Source organism: Stegodyphus dumicola, chromosome 11 (assembly GCF_044657685.1).
Source record: "Stegodyphus dumicola isolate Sdum_Otavi_A_Nest chromosome 11, ASM4465768v1".
Classification (NCBI taxonomy): Eukaryota; Metazoa; Arthropoda; class Arachnida; order Araneae; family Eresidae; genus Stegodyphus; species Stegodyphus dumicola.
Genome location: NC_140778.1, coordinates 123250592 through 123267765, shown reverse-complemented (window position 1 = coordinate 123267765; position 17174 = coordinate 123250592). Strand labels below are relative to the sequence as shown.

The 17174-nt window shown below is 32.2% G+C and overlaps 1 protein-coding gene across 3 annotated transcripts in view; it reads left to right on the top strand.

The window, feature by feature from the left end:
• Nucleotides 1-17174, top strand: part of LOC118193125 (uncharacterized) — a 76670-nt gene that overhangs the window by 14491 nt on the left and 45005 nt on the right. For 2 of the 3 annotated variants that reach the window (XR_015044133.1, XM_035364165.2), the window contains exons 4-7: nt 2124-2207; nt 10403-10625; nt 11290-11408; nt 16180-16398. Coding sequence is in view for 2 of the 3 variants with exons in the window: in XM_035364165.2 (XP_035220056.1) it covers nt 2124-2207; nt 10403-10625; nt 11290-11408; nt 16180-16398 (645 nt within the window). In the remaining variant the exon portion in view is untranslated. Of the gene's footprint in view, nt 1-2123; nt 2208-2442; nt 2581-10402; nt 10626-11289; nt 11409-16179; nt 16399-17174 lie in introns of those variants that run through there. The other variant, XM_035364167.2, reaches the window with a different exon arrangement.

Here is a 17174-nt window from a genome sequence, read left to right as displayed (position 1 = left end):
GGCAAAAGAAAATAACATTGGTGAAAGTTTAAAGTAAAAACATATGATTTCAAAATTCAAAACAGCAGGCTTATTTTGGTATAGATTTGTAACATTATAGAAGACGAAGTTTTCCACATAATGGAATTTATGAAAAACGTGGAGAAGTAATAATAAATGCAGATGACATAACAGAAGTTTTCCATTGTGATGATATTGATTAGCAGCTTAGTGGCAGTTCTAGACATGGCAGTTAACAGATCTGAGCAGAGGAACTTTGTACCTGTAAAAGAAACTATGTCTATTTATAAAATTAAAAAAGGAAATGTTAAAACATACAAAAATAAATAAATAAATAAACATCTTAAACAAGTTACATTGTAAGAAATGTTTAAGTAAACAAACAAATAAATATTGATTTTTGTTTTGTAAATTTTGATTCCTTTAATGTCATAAATGTTTTATTATTTTATGATTAACTGTTCCATATCTTTAATTTTACAGTTTCTGACTGTCATCTTACTAGTTTTAAACTAATGACCTGAAATCCAGAATTGCTGAAGTTCCCATTTATGGATAAATCATTTGTACTGAAATATAAACTACAACAGCATTTTTAATATTTTAATAAGTGGAATCCTTTTTAATGTCCACTTTTATTCTGGAAGCCCTGGTTTGCTTCAATTGTATGGTTTTAATACTACATTCTGTGAATGGATTATTTGGAACAAAAATGGCAATTATTTTAAATTATATTTATTTGCTTTAAAAAATGATTTCAAAATTAACCCCTTAAAGTTCTTAAAATAATTTATTAAACTATAATGAGATAAAGAATATTGCTTTTTATTATCACAGATAAACTTAATCTTAGGCCTGTTGTATGAAAGTTGAATTCTCATGTCAGATTCAACATCAAATCCATTTATTGACTCATGCAGCTGAGAACCCCATTTCATATTGCTGCAAATTCATCAAATGTTTTGCCGTATTTATTTTTTTGTTCACATATGGAGCTGAGAACCCAAGTTAGGATATTCAACTAGAAAACTGCACCAGATTTTCACTAGGGGCATTTATTTAAATTGTTTTTATTTTTACAATGATGAATCGGATATCATTTAAATAAAAGTTTTGTATTCTTCTGCTGACATGGTAGAAGATCATGCATTGATAATCACAAAATGAATTGTAATTTTAATCCACAATTCATTTTGATACTTAATCTGCTGTTCATTAAAAAAATAGGGATGAAAACCTTCGCTGAAACCTTTTATGTGCTGAATAATTTCTCCAGTAAATGTCTACTCCTATTTCAACCCCTTAGTCTTCTGAAAATGTTTTTATTGCTGATGAGCAATCAGAGTCATTGAAATGCACACAAATTGTCAAAAATTCTATATTTTTCTTGATAGCAAGAATTTTTTCATGAGCAGTAAGTATGATGTGATGTTATAATAACCAATAAAGTTTATCAATAAGCAAAAGATTAAAATAAAAAAAAATCTTTCAATCAATTTGTGTTTTATAAGACACACATCAACTAGAGATATTATCCCAGCTTTTATGTTAAAATGTATGGGGTTTACTTGCATTTTTTAAAATTGGGAAATTCCCCTGTATTTCTAGATCACCCACAGATCAATAGAAAAGTGAGACATGAATTACTGATAACAAGATTCTGAATGATTTCCCAATGTGGCTATTCTGAAATAGCAAAAGTTACTTTGACAGCACATTTCAAATTTAGTACAGGCATTAATTTTTATCGCTTTTTCCATTGTTATAAAAAAACACACACACACATAAATTTCGTGGAACTCCAGGGCTCCGTGGAACAGAGTTTTAAGAAATGCTAAACTACAACAGGGCAAATTATTATATAGATTAACTATACAGCAGTTAAGGAACCATAAAAAAGTCAGGAGGGTTGAACGTTATATTAGGCCCAATAAATTGATGATTATAATTTTTTATCCAAAGTAGTGTGGGCCTTCAGTTATGCATTGGAATATTCGTCATGGCCATGTTTATGTGCTTCTGGATATGATTTTTATTTAGTTTGTTTTAATATGTTTATATGTACACTTGGCTATCTGTATAATCTGAATTGTAAACAAAACTTAATAATTTTTATTTTTCAGAATATTAATACTTGCCCAATTGATAGAACAGAGTTTCATCGCATAATTATGAGATCTACCCCTGGTGGAGAAGAGATAAGAAAGGTTTGTATTATATTCGTGTTTTACAAGAAATATTTCTTTGTCAAAATGTGTTTGGATTAGCCAGTTTAACTCGCCTGTTGATAATTTAAAATATCACCATTCATAATATTTTTGTTCTTTGCCATTCTATGAAACAGATATTGGAAATTTGAATTTTACTTTAGTATTGAAAATCTTATCATAAATTTGTGTATAATTGCATGTTATTTTATGTATTTTGGACAACTTAGATTCTAAGATGTTCAAAATGTGCAGGGAGATGTGCAAAATGCAAACATCTAGAACAGGCAGAATCTACAACAGAACATCTAGAGTGCAAAATGCAAGCAATCTAGAGCAGTCTTTTTGGCTGTGGGTCAGAATCAACTAAAATGTGTGTATTAAGAAGGCATTTTGGATCAGTCGTATTCTCATTTTAAAACTGCCTTTTTTTGTGAATAATAAGATACATTTTGTTGAGAAAGTAATTAAACCTTAAACATAAAAATTAAAATTCTAATTCTTATAAAAACAAATTTAACTTAACAACTTTATTTTTCTTTTCAATATCAATAGCTGCGATGATGATGAAATTGTGATGTCAATTTAATCAAGTCTGGCTTATAGTTAATCGTCTTAAGCATAAGTCTAATACAAGCATCTGAATTTTTTATAGTTAAGCTTCTTCTGTTTTTATCTAAGATAAATATAATGTAAAAATATTTGCTCGCATTTATAAAATGAACTGAATATGGAATATTTTAGTATTCTTCAAGTGTTCGTTTCATATTTATGTTTTATAATTTATTTTTATATATTATACTTATTTTTAGAACACAAGCAGGTCACTTGAAATTATGAAATGATTCACTCGGTGACCTGTGGGTTATAGGTTGCCAGGACGTGATCTAGGGTATAGATCTTTTAAACAAAGGCAGTTTAGACTATATTCTTCTGGATTAATTCTTACTTTCTTTGATTTCTTACTCTGATAAAACCAGATAAAAAGGCTTAGTGCCAGAAAATTTCCTCACAAATTTATGAAGTAATTGTTACTTATTTATTATAATATTTACACCATATCCTAAATGTCCATGCAAAGAATTTAATATGGGAAAATTATTGTTATTTAAATCCTTTAATGAAGGAAACTACAGAATCATTCATGAAGCCATTTCATTTTGCTTCAAGATATGAAATTCAGTTGAAATTATCTGGGTTTAGAGTTTTCCGTAAAACACTAGTTTTTGCTATGTTCCCCTTATTTTAGACTTTTACTTTAATGGTATTATAATAATTGGTGTATGTCATAAAAATATATTTTAAGTAACTTAATTCAATTTCTGGGAAAGTAAAAATTATCTTAAAATATTTTGAAATTATCTAATGAAAGAAATTTATATAATTGTACAGGAGTGGTAAACAAGTTCGGCAACATTGGTTGATTCTTAGCAGTAGGTGTAATTTGCTGAAGGAGTAAGGGATTCTTCATTTTAAAATTGCATTTTAATTTCTTATCACTGCAATTATACTAGTGTTTCCCAAACTTTTCATGATTGTATGCATGTAGTTGTGTAATTGAAGGAAAATTCCTACAGAAAAATTAAGTAATAATTAAAAAAATAATAATAAATGTGCGTAACTATATAACAAGATTTAAAAAAAAAAAAAAAAAAAAAAAAAGATTAACTTCAAAAACTTTTCACAATCTTCCAAAAACTAAGTGCATTTCTCTGTCATCAGATGAAAATCATACCATAACAAAATATAATTGTTTTATATTGTTTGATTATCCTAAAATTCCTAAAATATATAAGTAAAAATTGGATGTTATGTTTAATTATAAAGTCATTCAATAATAAGTAGGAAATTTAAAATAGGGAAAGAAATCCTAAAATTCTCTTCACTAATCAGCATAGTTTTATTTCATTCTGGAAGCTTATAATAATTCAAATTGTTTTTCATAAGCTAAAAATAAGACTAACAACTTACATTACGTTATGTATCTGTGAGGTGATCTAACTGGCTTAAAATAACTTTGGTACTTTTTGACTATCCACACCAGCACTGAAAAGTCACCAGAAAGTCTTCACGAAGCAAAGCAGCATGTCACCAAAATAATTATGTGGCAATCCATAATGTTGCTAAAAAGTATTAATGTAGCAGCAATCTAAGTATGTAAGTAGCAAATGTCTGTTTTGGCTGATGCACAATGTCAATGTTGTATGATACTAAATTTGCAATTCTCAGGTTTTTTATTTATTTATTTATTTGAGGGGATAACAAATTACTGTGTACATGAGAGGAACAAGAGCACAAAAATAGATTTCTGATGAAAAATTAGTCGCCAACCATTTTGCATCTTGTCTATGGTGTTTCAGATAATCAGAAAGTACCATTATTTCTTTTTAATCTAATTACACATGCAAATTGAAAAAATGTTCAAATTGGATTTTTAACCAATGTAAGGAAAAGCTGCCATATAACTAATTAGAACATTATATTATTTAGTTTGAATATACTCAAAGCTCTGTAGTTTTCTTTCAAATTTTATATCTTATGCATACATACATATATATATATATAAATCAAAAAGGAAATGTCAGAACTGAATTGCAAAATTTTTGTTCCTTCTATATGAAGGTTAAACCATTTCTTCTCCAGGTAAGGAATTACCAAATGGAGTACATGTAAATTTAATGCATCTTTATAATATGATCAACGAGAATTTTTTTTTTTTTTTTTTTTTTTTTTTTCAGAACACCATACAAAACAAAGCAAAATAACATTTTGTTAATCTCCTCTGCTTAAAGCTTCAAACAGAACTTGTCCATAGAAAAGTGTTTTGAAGCCTTAAACCAAGTTGATTAATGAGTTTCGAATATATGTTTCGTTCCTCTGAATCACTAAAGACCTAAAACCTCTTTTTAATATGAAACCTTCACTTTAAAACAACAATTTATAAGTTCTCAAATGTTCAGATCCTTTCCCTACCTGTATTCGTACCCAAATAAGACCAAAAATTATATGCAAAAGCTAAAAAAAAAAAAAAAGAAAGAAAAAGAAATTTTAAGTGCATTTTGGACTATTTTAGGAATATATATATGTAAGATAAAAAAAAAAATGCAAATTAAAATTATAATTTAAAATGCCTCTTAATTATTCATTTTTTATTTGGGTATTTTGTCTCTAGTAATAATTTTCTTTAAACTGTGTCATATCTGAAAACATATTCCACAATATGTCATCTTGAAACTTCTGCATTGCCTATAAGTTTTAGCCAATCATATTAGCGAAAAATTTTACTATAAATATTGTTTCAATCCTATCCCACCCTCTTTCTTTGCTTGTGCTTGCTGGCTGAAAGATGTCTCTTGCTTTGCTGTTTTTGTTTTAAATGTAATGTGCCATCATCAAAATTGTGGGGTGCAGATTGGCCCCCATTGTGAAGTGCCACAAGTAATAAAGGTACATTTGGAATATCAAGTGATTTTTGTGATTCTTCAAAAGTTCCCAACTGCCAAACTGAATTTTATCATCACATATATATATATTCTTAAAAAATAGTATTCGTGGAATAAAAAAAAATTAGTGTAAAAATTCTGCATGATATATATATATATATACATACATGCAATTATTTCAGTTCCTTTGGATTACACTTATATAAGTTTTGTGCACTTTATCTGCAATTTTGTTTACTTTTTGTCTGTTTGTGTTGTTTCAATTTATCTGGTTGGAGGGAAAGTTCTGTCCTATTTTAAATAGGCAGGTGATTTTTCTTGTAAATAAAAAAAAAAAAAATCTGGCTAGTGAGTCAATCGGATTTTTTTTTTGTTTTTTTAGCTGCTGTATAATATAAAAGGTGCCCTTTTTTTACCATTCATCATTTACTTGTAATATTTAAAGGGAAAAACATGTCCGTAGATAAAGTGCATTTACAACACTGCATTTTATATGAATTCCAAAAAGGAAGCAACGCATCTGTTGCATGTAAAAATTTATGTGCGGTATTTGGAAAAGATATTGTAAATGTTCGTACTTGTCAAAGATGGTTTAGCAAATTTCGTTCCGGGGACCTGAGCCTCAAAGAAAGTGTTCGATCTGGATGACCATCCAAGATCGATAATGATGTTTTGCGATCCATGTTGGAAAATAATCCACATTTAACAAGTCGAGAAATTGCAGAAGAGTTTGGCATTCATCATACAACTGTTGGAGATCACATTAAATCTCTTGGGTTTGGGTTAAAGCAAAGTGTTTGGGTTCCACATGAATTAACGGAAAAGAATTTGTCTGATCGTGTAAGAATATGTTCATCACATCTGATTAGACACAATGTGGAGCCGTTTTTGGACAGGCTGGTTACTGGAGATGAAAGTGGATTCTTTACGAGAATATTAAAAGAAAAAAATCTTACTGCAAACCAGGAACATCATCAGCAACAGTTCCAAAACCAAGTATCCATCAACGAAAAGTACTGCTTTGTTTGTGGTGGGACAGGAAAGGTCCAGTGTATTACGAGTTGCTGAAACAGGGAAAAAACATCAACGTGGATCTGTACTGCAATCAGCTGGATAAATTGAATGCAGCTATCAAAGAAAAAAGGCCAGCATTAGCGTCCAGAAAAGGAATAGTGTTCCATCATGATAATGCTCGCCCGCATACTGCAGTGGTGACACTACAAAAACTGAATGCATTAGGATGGGAAATCCTTAGTCACCCCCCATATTGACCTGACATTGCACCCTCTGATTATTACCTGTTCAGATCTCTGCAAAATTATCTAACGGGAAAAAAATTCTCAAGTCTTTTGAAAGTGTTTCTAAGGCAGTTGCTGACTATTTTAACTCCATGGATGAGAACTTCTACAAAACAGGAATTTACAGGTTACCTGGAAGATGGCAACAGGTTGTAACAAATAACGGAGCATATATAATTGATTAATATTAAACACATATTTTTATAAATGAATTCAAATATTTTCTTTAAAATATGACAGAACTTTCCCTCCAACCCAATATTTCACTGTTAAGGGTTTCTTATTTTTATGATTTTGCCATAAAGAGTATTGTGATAGTTTTATCTTTCTTTGGAACATGTCCTTTTATTCTTTTTCATTCATAAGCTTAAGAGTACTGTTATGTGTATATTTTGTTACATGTAATATACACTCTTAGACAAAAAAAAAACGATGCACCAAGAAGGAGTTATCCAAGTGGGACGAAAAGCGGTAGAAGTAATGTACAAGTACAGAAAAACAAATGATTCAGTTTGAGAAAAATTGGATGATTTATTGAAGTGATACAGCTTCACAAAGTGAAAAAGTCAGTAACGCGTTTGTCCACCTCTGGTCCTTATGCAAGCAGTTATTCGGTTTGGCATCGATTGATAACGGTTGTGGATGTCCTCCTGAGGGATATCGTGCCAAATTCTGTCCAACTGGCGCATTAGATCATCAACATCCCAAGCTGGTTGGAGGGTCCTGCCCATAATGCTCCAAACGTACTCAATAGGAGAGAGATCCGGCGACCTTGCTGGCCAAGGTAATGTTCGGCAAGCACTAAGGCAAGCAGTAGAAACGTGCAGTGTGGGGATGAGCATTATCTTGCTGAAATGTAAGCCCAGGGTGGCGTGACATAAAGGGCAACATAATGGGCTTTAGAACTTCGTCGACGTACCGCCGTGCTATAAGTTTGGAACAGATGACAACCAAAGGCATCCTACTATGAAATGAAATGGCACACCAGACCATCACTCTTGGTTGTCAGCATGTCTGCCGGGAGACAGTCAGGTTGGTATCACACCACTGTCCGGGCAGTCTGCTGACTTGCCTTCGCTGGTCATCTGGGCTCAGTTCAAAGCGGGACTCATCACTGAAGACTAGTTTACTCCAGTCAGTGACATTCCAGTGCGAATGAGCCTGACACCACTGCAAACGACCTTGACGTTGTACAGAGGTCAATGGTAGTCGGTGCAAGGGGGGTCATGACCTCAGCCCCCTTTCTGTGAGCCTACTATGAATCGTCCTTGTGGTCGCTGAAGCACTAGTTGCACGTACAATCGGTGATAATGATGCATCTCGGGCTGTGACTGCCCCTCTGATGATTGCTCTCTTCATGTTCTGTCGTTTCTTTAGGCCTACCTCTTTCTTCTTGATGCTGTGTGCAGCCATGGTTCACCCATTCCTGTCAACATCGTCTAATAGTGACATCGCTCCTGCTCAAATGTCGAGCTTCGCCGATAAGACCATCTGGCTTCTTTGAGGCTAACACACGGCCTTTCTCAAATTCTGACATCTGCGCATATCATTCGCGCACCTGTATGCCAGGCATAGTTACTGTCTACCAGAGTACACGGAATGAAATTCGTGAAGAATTTATGATTTGGAATTAAAATTTATTCTCTTAAATATCCTGCCAGTTGCTCAGATCAGATGCGCTGTAGCGACAACCGTTCATTCATTGGCAGCCAAAATGTAAAATTTCGCATTTTCCGTCGAAACCTGCCCTTTTTTTTTTTTTTTTTTTTTTTTTTTTTTTGTCTAAGAGTGTATATTGTGTTTTAATGAAAGTTTTGCTCCAATGCAAATATTGTCTGGGGCATGTTTAATCATATTTTATGAAACAATTCTTGACATTTCAAAGAAAGAGACTTGCTTTAGAACATTGTGTAGTGAAAATTAAAAAAAAGAAAAGAAAAGAAACTGTGATGCTTAAATACAAAGTGTGTGAAATAGGATTGTCACACTACTATATTAAAAGCATCATTTAATTCAAGTTCTGCTTTGAAAAGTCAGCTACAGAATGTCACCAAATCACATGTATATCTTTCGATACTAATGTTGTATCATATGATAGTATGAAGGTTTGGTACTAAAAATTAAAAAATGTGGACTGTGACATTCAAGAAGCAGAGTGCTTTAGCCGGCCTAGTGATGTTGATGAGGCCTGCCTGTAAGGACTTGTGTAAGAAGATCAGTATGCAACCTCTGGAGAGCTATCTAAGGAGTTAGCCATTAGTGCCATGTCCATTAGTCATATTATGCATCATATAAGCTTGACGTACAAGTACAGTCGCTGTATGCCACATGAGCTGACTCAAGCAGATAAGGACACATGTGTTTGGGCCTACACTAATCTGTTGGAATATCAACCCAAGCACAAAATTCTGGACCAAATCGTCACTTGTGATGAAAAGTGGATTAACTTTAACAACACAGGTTGAAAACGGGAGGGGTGTGAACACAGTTAGCCCATCGGCAGTGGGACAGCATAATTTGACTAAAAAAAGATCATGCTTTGTATCTGATGGGGTTGCTGTGGTATTATCCACATTGAGTATCTGGAAAAGGTAAAACCATTGACAGTAAGGTGTTCAGTGAGTCGCTCCTTCAGACTTCTACCTTTTTTCATACTTGCAGCTTCATCTTGCTGTTGCTATCTTCCACTCTGCACAGGATGTCTGAAATGAGGTTGAGCTGTTTTTGGACTCGCAGCTACCAAGTTTCGGGGCTGAAGACTTTAAAAAAGTACCAAAACCTTGGCAGAAAGTTATAAATTTTGGTGGTGATTACTACCCACACTAAAAGTACAGCTTTCTTTTCTTTTTCCTCGCTACTTTATTAAGGACGGTTTGGGGTGGAAAACTGTTGTTACAACCAGATATATATATATTTGCTAATTGATTAAAGATGAAAATGGGAAAAAATTCAAATATGGATGGAATTTGTATGTGTAGTATATACTTATCTATATTTCTGTTATTTACAAATGCAGAAGAGCATTGTGATGCCATCTGTCACTCAAATAGGTGGCCATTTTATTAATAACCTTGCATTGTTATTACCTGGTTATGGTCATTGGCTATAGCAGAAAATGTTATGCTATACAAAGCTGTGAAGTTAATCACACATAGTGTTTTGACCTGTAGAGGTTCGCATGACTCCAATCTATGTGAAATTATTTAATTTGCTTGAACTTTGCTCTTGATATAACCTTATTAATGTATGTTTCCCATTTGCTACTATTTAGTTATTGGCTATAAATCATATGAGTATTAAGTGCTAGAGTGTTTGTACAAAAAATGTGTTCTTCATCTAGCAGTATTCTCAGGCTGTGTCTTTATTCTCATCCTTTTGTCAAGAAATATGTAATGCAGTTGAAAATTTATAATTTAAGTATTTTGTGTGAAAGGTATTAAAATACTAATTTCAGATAAAAGTGAAAGTGAGACCTAAAGAACCTGAAGAAAATATGCAGGAGAGTGTTACATTGTGTGAGGTATGCCGCCTTGGGGATCGGGAAGATCGTCTGTTACTTTGCGATGCTTGTGATCTTGCTTATCATTGTGAGTGCCTTGATCCTCCTTTATTTCATATCCCCATTGAAGAATGGTTTTGTCCACATTGTTCACATATTATGGAAAATGGAGCAGTTGGTAATAATTCTTGTTTTTATTCTGTATTAAAATAAAATTTGAAGTAAAGCTGAATTTTAAAATCAATAAAAAAATTTCTTAAAGCTCAGTTTTGAAATTATGTTATATCTAAGTTTTTAATTTAATTTTTTTTCCAGTTTAACTTTTAGGATTTTTAGTCTTTTTTCACTAAACACAAAATTTATTCTTTATATCAAATAAATGAATTTGAAAGAAATCTCTGTCTACCTATTTCATGATTAAAAACTGTAATTTAAGATTTATTACGTTTATATATATGGGTTATAGAAATTAAATGTGTGTCATAGAAAAAAAAAAATTAAACTTATTTCTTTTGTTACTGATGTTGTAATACAGTATTGTTTAATTTAAATGGAAATAAACTTTTTCTACCATTTTCATACATAACTCCTGTTTTATAAAATTTTACTTTCTATAGTTTGGGAGTTAGACATTATTTTCTAGTTCAGCATCTTCCATAGCCTTAAGTATGTTTTATTTTAATAAGTGAGAAAAAAAATTTTAAAAAAATTCTCTTACTTTTCCATTAGGCGGTTTGTTATTGTTTATAATTTTCACATTGCTTCTGCTTTTTATGCATTTACATTATCTTCATGTTCTGTTATGGCTGCTTGTCATAAACATATTTTCTCATTTTATATAGCTGGGCCTAGTCATTCTAGAGCAAGGAGAGTTATTCCTCGCACAAGAGCAAGTGAAACAGTTCGTTCAAGAGTTCAAACCTTAAGAACTAGTGGTTCTGCTGTTAAACATAGATCTCCAGTAATGTATCTTCTTATTTTATTAATAAATTTGTTTCTTAAGAGTTTTGTCAAATGATTTTCATAGTTCCCCCCTTCCAATATATTCAATATGTAAATTGCAGATTTAAAAAAAAAAAAAAAAAAAAAAAAAAATTACTCTTCTGTTTGTTGATAGTATGTATTTCATAGATTTCTAACTATCATCTGCTTTCAACATTAACGTTTCAAAGTAAGACTGAATTGCCATTTATTATTATGTAATTTTTTTTTTTTTTTTTTTTTTCAGGAGTAAAATCAAAATGACATTGTTACCGTTTTCGAATACCAAAAGTGCTATGTAGTAATTGTTATCATCCAATATTGAAGTAAAATCATCAAGTAAAATTGCAGATGTTTTTAAACAAATAAGTTGTCAAGTCACATTAATGTGACCACCTGCCACTTGTTAATGTCAATAATAACCACTGTGTGCAGCATAGACAGCAGTTACACAAGTTGGGAGGGACTTATCAAGTATTGGGAGGTGTTCACAGGGATGTGGGATTCTGACAGGAGTACGACTGACAGCTATTTGAAGATTCAGAGTGAAAGATTCATAGAGCGAGCAACCTGATCAAGGTTGCCTCTTGAGATTGTCAGTTAGGCTTAATTCTCGGAAAGCTGAGAATCCCGAGAATTAAAGTTAAGTCTTCTTCATGTTCTTCAAACTGCTCACATGCATTCCTGGCTGTGTGACAGATTACATTGTCATGCTGGGAAATTCATCAATTCTAAGCAACAAAATCTGCTTGTGTGGATGTATTTGGTCTGCAAGGATCAATACATACTTAATGCCATCACAGTACCATTCACAATGATGAGTGAGTGCAGAGAATGTCTTAAAAATATTCCTTAGACCAGTGGTCTCAAACTCAGATTGCAAGTGGGCTGCATGCCTGACCCAAAAGCAGATAGATGGCAGTTCGCTTGTGTACCTGAGAACAACAATATGTGAAGTGGAAGGCCAGATAATTTTTTTATAAAATTTAAAATCACTAACTCAGTTTTTCAAGTATGCAAAGGAAAAATTTTAAATTTATCATGCTTATTTTCTGTCTCTAAGAAATGTGTATTGGTTACATTTTGTAATTCAAATTTACTGGCAACTAGATATTAAATTTTTGGATTTGCATTAATTTCAAATAATTGTAATATATTGAGTTAATCACTAAATAACTTACTTTTCACATAAGCTTAAAATAAACAAATATGAAAACTTAAAGAAATTTTCACAGAAAAGTTCTTCAGTATAACAAAATTAGGGAATAAATGTCTCTATCTTTTTTGCGTAAAATTTTGTTGAAAACTTGCAAATAAATGCCTCTATCCTTTATGTGTTAAATACTTTGCTAATACATGCAGAAAAAATACAAATGAATGTATGTAAATAATTGTGCATTTCTCTATTTTTTGCTAAAGTAATGACATTTTGAATTTGATATGTTTGTAGAAATTGGAGAAAAATTACTGGAAACTATCGTGCGTTGTAGATGCTGCAGTTGAATCCTTTTGATATATTTGTTAATTTTCAGCCAGCTAGCAACTGACTCAAAGAGAGTAAAAGTACCAACTCATTAGGAGGGGAAAAAAGGAGCACACCAGACTATAAAAGTTTTGCCAAATTTTGGCTAGCGAATAAATTTATTGATGGTACCAACATTTCACATTAGTGTAGTCATGCATCCTGCCATGCAAACATACGAGGGCATTTCGAAAAGTAAAGATACACCGTACGCCAGAGGAAAAGAAAAGTTTTGGTGAACAAGTTGACAACACAGGTGTTAAACTTGAGCTGTTAGCTTTTTCCTCGTATTTGTTTGGCATTTCAACGTTGATTCTGTTTGGAGTAGGTCGTGTTTAAAATGGCTGCACCGATTCAGAATCCCGCCAAATGCGAAGTGCGCTTCGTCATACGTTTTCTTCATGCAAAAGGTCAGCAACCAGCTAACATTATGAATCGACAAAATGTAACGAAATGGTGTCGTCATTTCTCTGAAGGTAGGACCGATGTTCATGACGAACAAAGAACAGGTCGGCCATCTGTTTTCTCTGATGCCCTTCTTCAGAGAACAGAGGAATCAATTCGTGCAAATAGACGTCTCAAATTGAAAGAATTGCATCAGATCATACCGGAAGTGTCAATGACAACTCTTTATGAAGTTGTGACTGTCAAGTTAGGGTACAGGAAATTGTGTGCGTGCTGGTTTCCAACAGGCGACAACCTTCTATGACCGTAGGATACAAAAGCTTGTGCACCAACTTAACAAATGTTTGGATAACGGGATTGATTATGTCGAAAAATAATAAATAATCCAGTTAATAAGATGTACCTGACGTTTTCTAAATAAATGTTTTTTTTAAGGAATGCGAGCCATTGTATCTTTACTTTTCGAAATGCCCTCGTACATAATCTATAATTTTTTCATTTAACTGACATCATAAATCTATCCATTTTATTTTCATTCATTAGCAATCGTGCATATAAGCATAATTTGTATGTTTCTAATGTTATGTATATTTATTTTTTTAAACTGTTATTTTTTGAGATGCGATAATGTTTTTTTTTTTTCTTTAGCTTCTTTTGCAAGCATGTCAGAGTGTTGTGCATTACATATGTACTTTTGGCTGTGTGCCAGTGCTGCTACAAACTCAACTGCAATGGAATGAGTGTTGATGTGTTTGCTAGTGCTTTTGATTTTTTTAATAAACACCATATTGTAATCCACTGTCCAGTGAATTTATGCTATATTGAAATCCATAAACACTATATTAAAATACAATTACTGTGGGGGGGGGCTGTATAGTATGAACAAATATTTGAAAATATGTTACTAAAAGAATGATGTTGGTACAAAATTCTGTCTGGCCAAGAGAGAGAACCAAAGAGCCTTGGTTCTTGATAAGGGATATGATCTTCCTTAACTGTAGTGGTTGCATTGCACTGAAGGTTGACACTGAACACCAGATTATTTAACATGTTCTTGGGGTAAGAATTCCCATTCTTCAAGGAGCATGTGTTTTAGCTTTCTGGTTGTTCTCTGGAGGGTAAGATCATACAGCCTGGCATCTCCCTAAAGTATTGTACACATATTCAGTGGGATTTAAATCAAAGAAGCACACTAGCCAGTCCATTTTGCAGCTCCATCTTCACTTTCCAGGAACTCCTTACCAGCATGAGTCCTATGTGGTTGTGCATATAAAAAGAAGGTCAGGGCCAATGATAACCCCCAAAAATGCATGTACGAAAAGATAACTTCATCATAGTAACAATCTCCAATAAGTGAACCTCTGTCGAAAAGGGGAGTTTCATTCATACAAGATCGCGAAGACCACCCCAACAGTCTCTTTTTCTGATATTAGAAGGATGAAAGCATGTCACTACCTCTCTCCATATCAACTGGCTTTGAAGAATCATTTGGCAGATTGAAATGACCCTCATTGGTAAGGAGGATGTGACTTCCTTGACGAAGTGTTTAGACTTTGTGTTCTCTACACCACTACAAATGATGTTGCTGATAGGCTTCTGTCAGTGGTAGGAAGTGTTCAGGATGACAGGCAAGTAAGCTTCCTTTATGAAATCCTCTGACTACAATGAACTGAGACACCTATCATCCAGTTGCCGTGTGCAGCTGCCAAGCAACATTGCTCGCTGTCTGGTTTCAATCTCTTTTGGCCTGCAGAACGATATATCATTCATCATTTGTTTCACTGTTGTTTTCCATGACCATTCACTAACAACCTTTCTTAAACTTGTATCTGTTGTTTGGAAAGCTTTCCAAGCTCATGAAACAACACTTTATCAAATCCAAAACTCTTGTGTGATGGACGTCAAACTGCCTCTCCTCAAGCTTGCCAATCATTCTATGATAAGTAAAAGCATTCTGATGCTTTCTTGAAGGTATACTGCACATGCAATCTCACTTTCATTTGCAGATGAATGCTTGGAAATGTACTTGCCATGCAATTAATGCATTGATTATTCATCTTTTCTATGCTCTGATGTTATGCTGCTGATATTTGCATATGCATCACCTTTGTACTATTGCCTTTTGATTTTACTGAACTCCAAAAGCCCTTTTCAACAGTTTCATGCTTGCATGTTAAAAAATATATTTGTTGCTAAAGTTTTGCACATTAGTATATATAGGTGTAAGAATCAAGTGGAATTGTGTATGTGTTTTGATATTTAATAAATAAATACTAATAAAGTATTATAAATGGATGAAAATATAATGTGTACTGAATAATTTTTTATGAAAGAATTTACAAGAACAGTTTTTTATTTTCTTTTATTCTGCTTTTCTTTTGTAAAAACTAATAAATCTTTCCTGTGCTATTTTATTGTTATGCACTGCTACTTCATTACTTTATTAAAAAAGGCTGATCAAATTTAATTTTTTTTACTGATAGTATTGTTTGCGTTAAAAAGCATAAAATATTTTTAAACTAAGCCTTAGGTGATAAAATTCCTGTTGTACTTCTTACTAGAATATTATGTTTAAAATTTTTTTGGTTGAAATACTGAGATCAGATAAATAAATATACAGATGTTGTATATAATAAAGTCAAAAGTTAACCTTATTTTTTATTTTGATAATCTGAAGTTCTTTCAAAGATACTTTTAAAGGAATTACTTAAATGTTTAATATGTTATGAATCTCAACATTCATAACTTTTAATATAATGAGTAATTAACAAAAATGCAAAACAGTATAGTTTTTTGTCTTTATAACAACCTGTATTTAATTTAGAGTGTTACCAAGTCCAAACCTCCTGTAACAAAGAAACCTCGGAAAAGGAAACGAGCATCATATAGACCAGTTAAAAAGGTGGTCAAATTAGCTCGCACACAGAAAAATGTTTTAGATGCAGGAAAAGGAAAAGTAGCTGCTACAGGTGCAACTATAACTTTAGTTACATATCGAAAGAGGAGGAGAAGGAGAAGAAAGAGAACTAGAAGAAAGCTTAAAGTATGTCATTTTATTAAATATGCTTTTTAATTTTATAATGAACTCTAAAACATATTATTAACTTTAATGTTAGTTTTTTATTTATAACTTTCCATTCTGTATTCATTTTTTAAGTAAAACACAGGATTAATTTTTCAATTTTATTTTTGCAACTAACATTTTAAGTGCCAAAGTCTTCCTTTCTGTGTAGTCTATGATATCATGTTTTCCCAATATGCTGGCAGCTGGATATTTGTGTAGAATTTGATAGAGAAATATAATTTTTTAAATTGTATATCATTAGTTAACAATGATTGATGACAACCTGAGTGAAAAACATAGAATATAATGTTATTCACCAGTGGCTGATGCAGTCCGAATAGAAAGCATATTGTTAGTCACCAATAACAGACATATTGCTTAATGTATTAATAGACTTTTTTAAAATGTAGTTGTATTGAATAATTCAGCCACTCACAAACTTTTTATAAAATAAAATTCACTTACACGTTAACAATAGTATAAATATAATTGATAAAAATGATCTTTGTATTTGAAGTGGGACAAATCTAAATTTTAAAACATTCTGGAATTTTTCAAAATTGGAATCTTTTGAATCCTCCAAATAAGAAAAAAGCATGGAGGAGAAAACTTCTATTTAATATTATGAACAGTTTTTAAATAAAGCAAGTAGTAGTAGTCTTAGTAGAGGGAAAAATAGAATAAACAAAAGGAATTGGATATAAATTAGACACGCAAATGTTTTCATTAGCACCCAGCAATTTAAAAAGCCCACC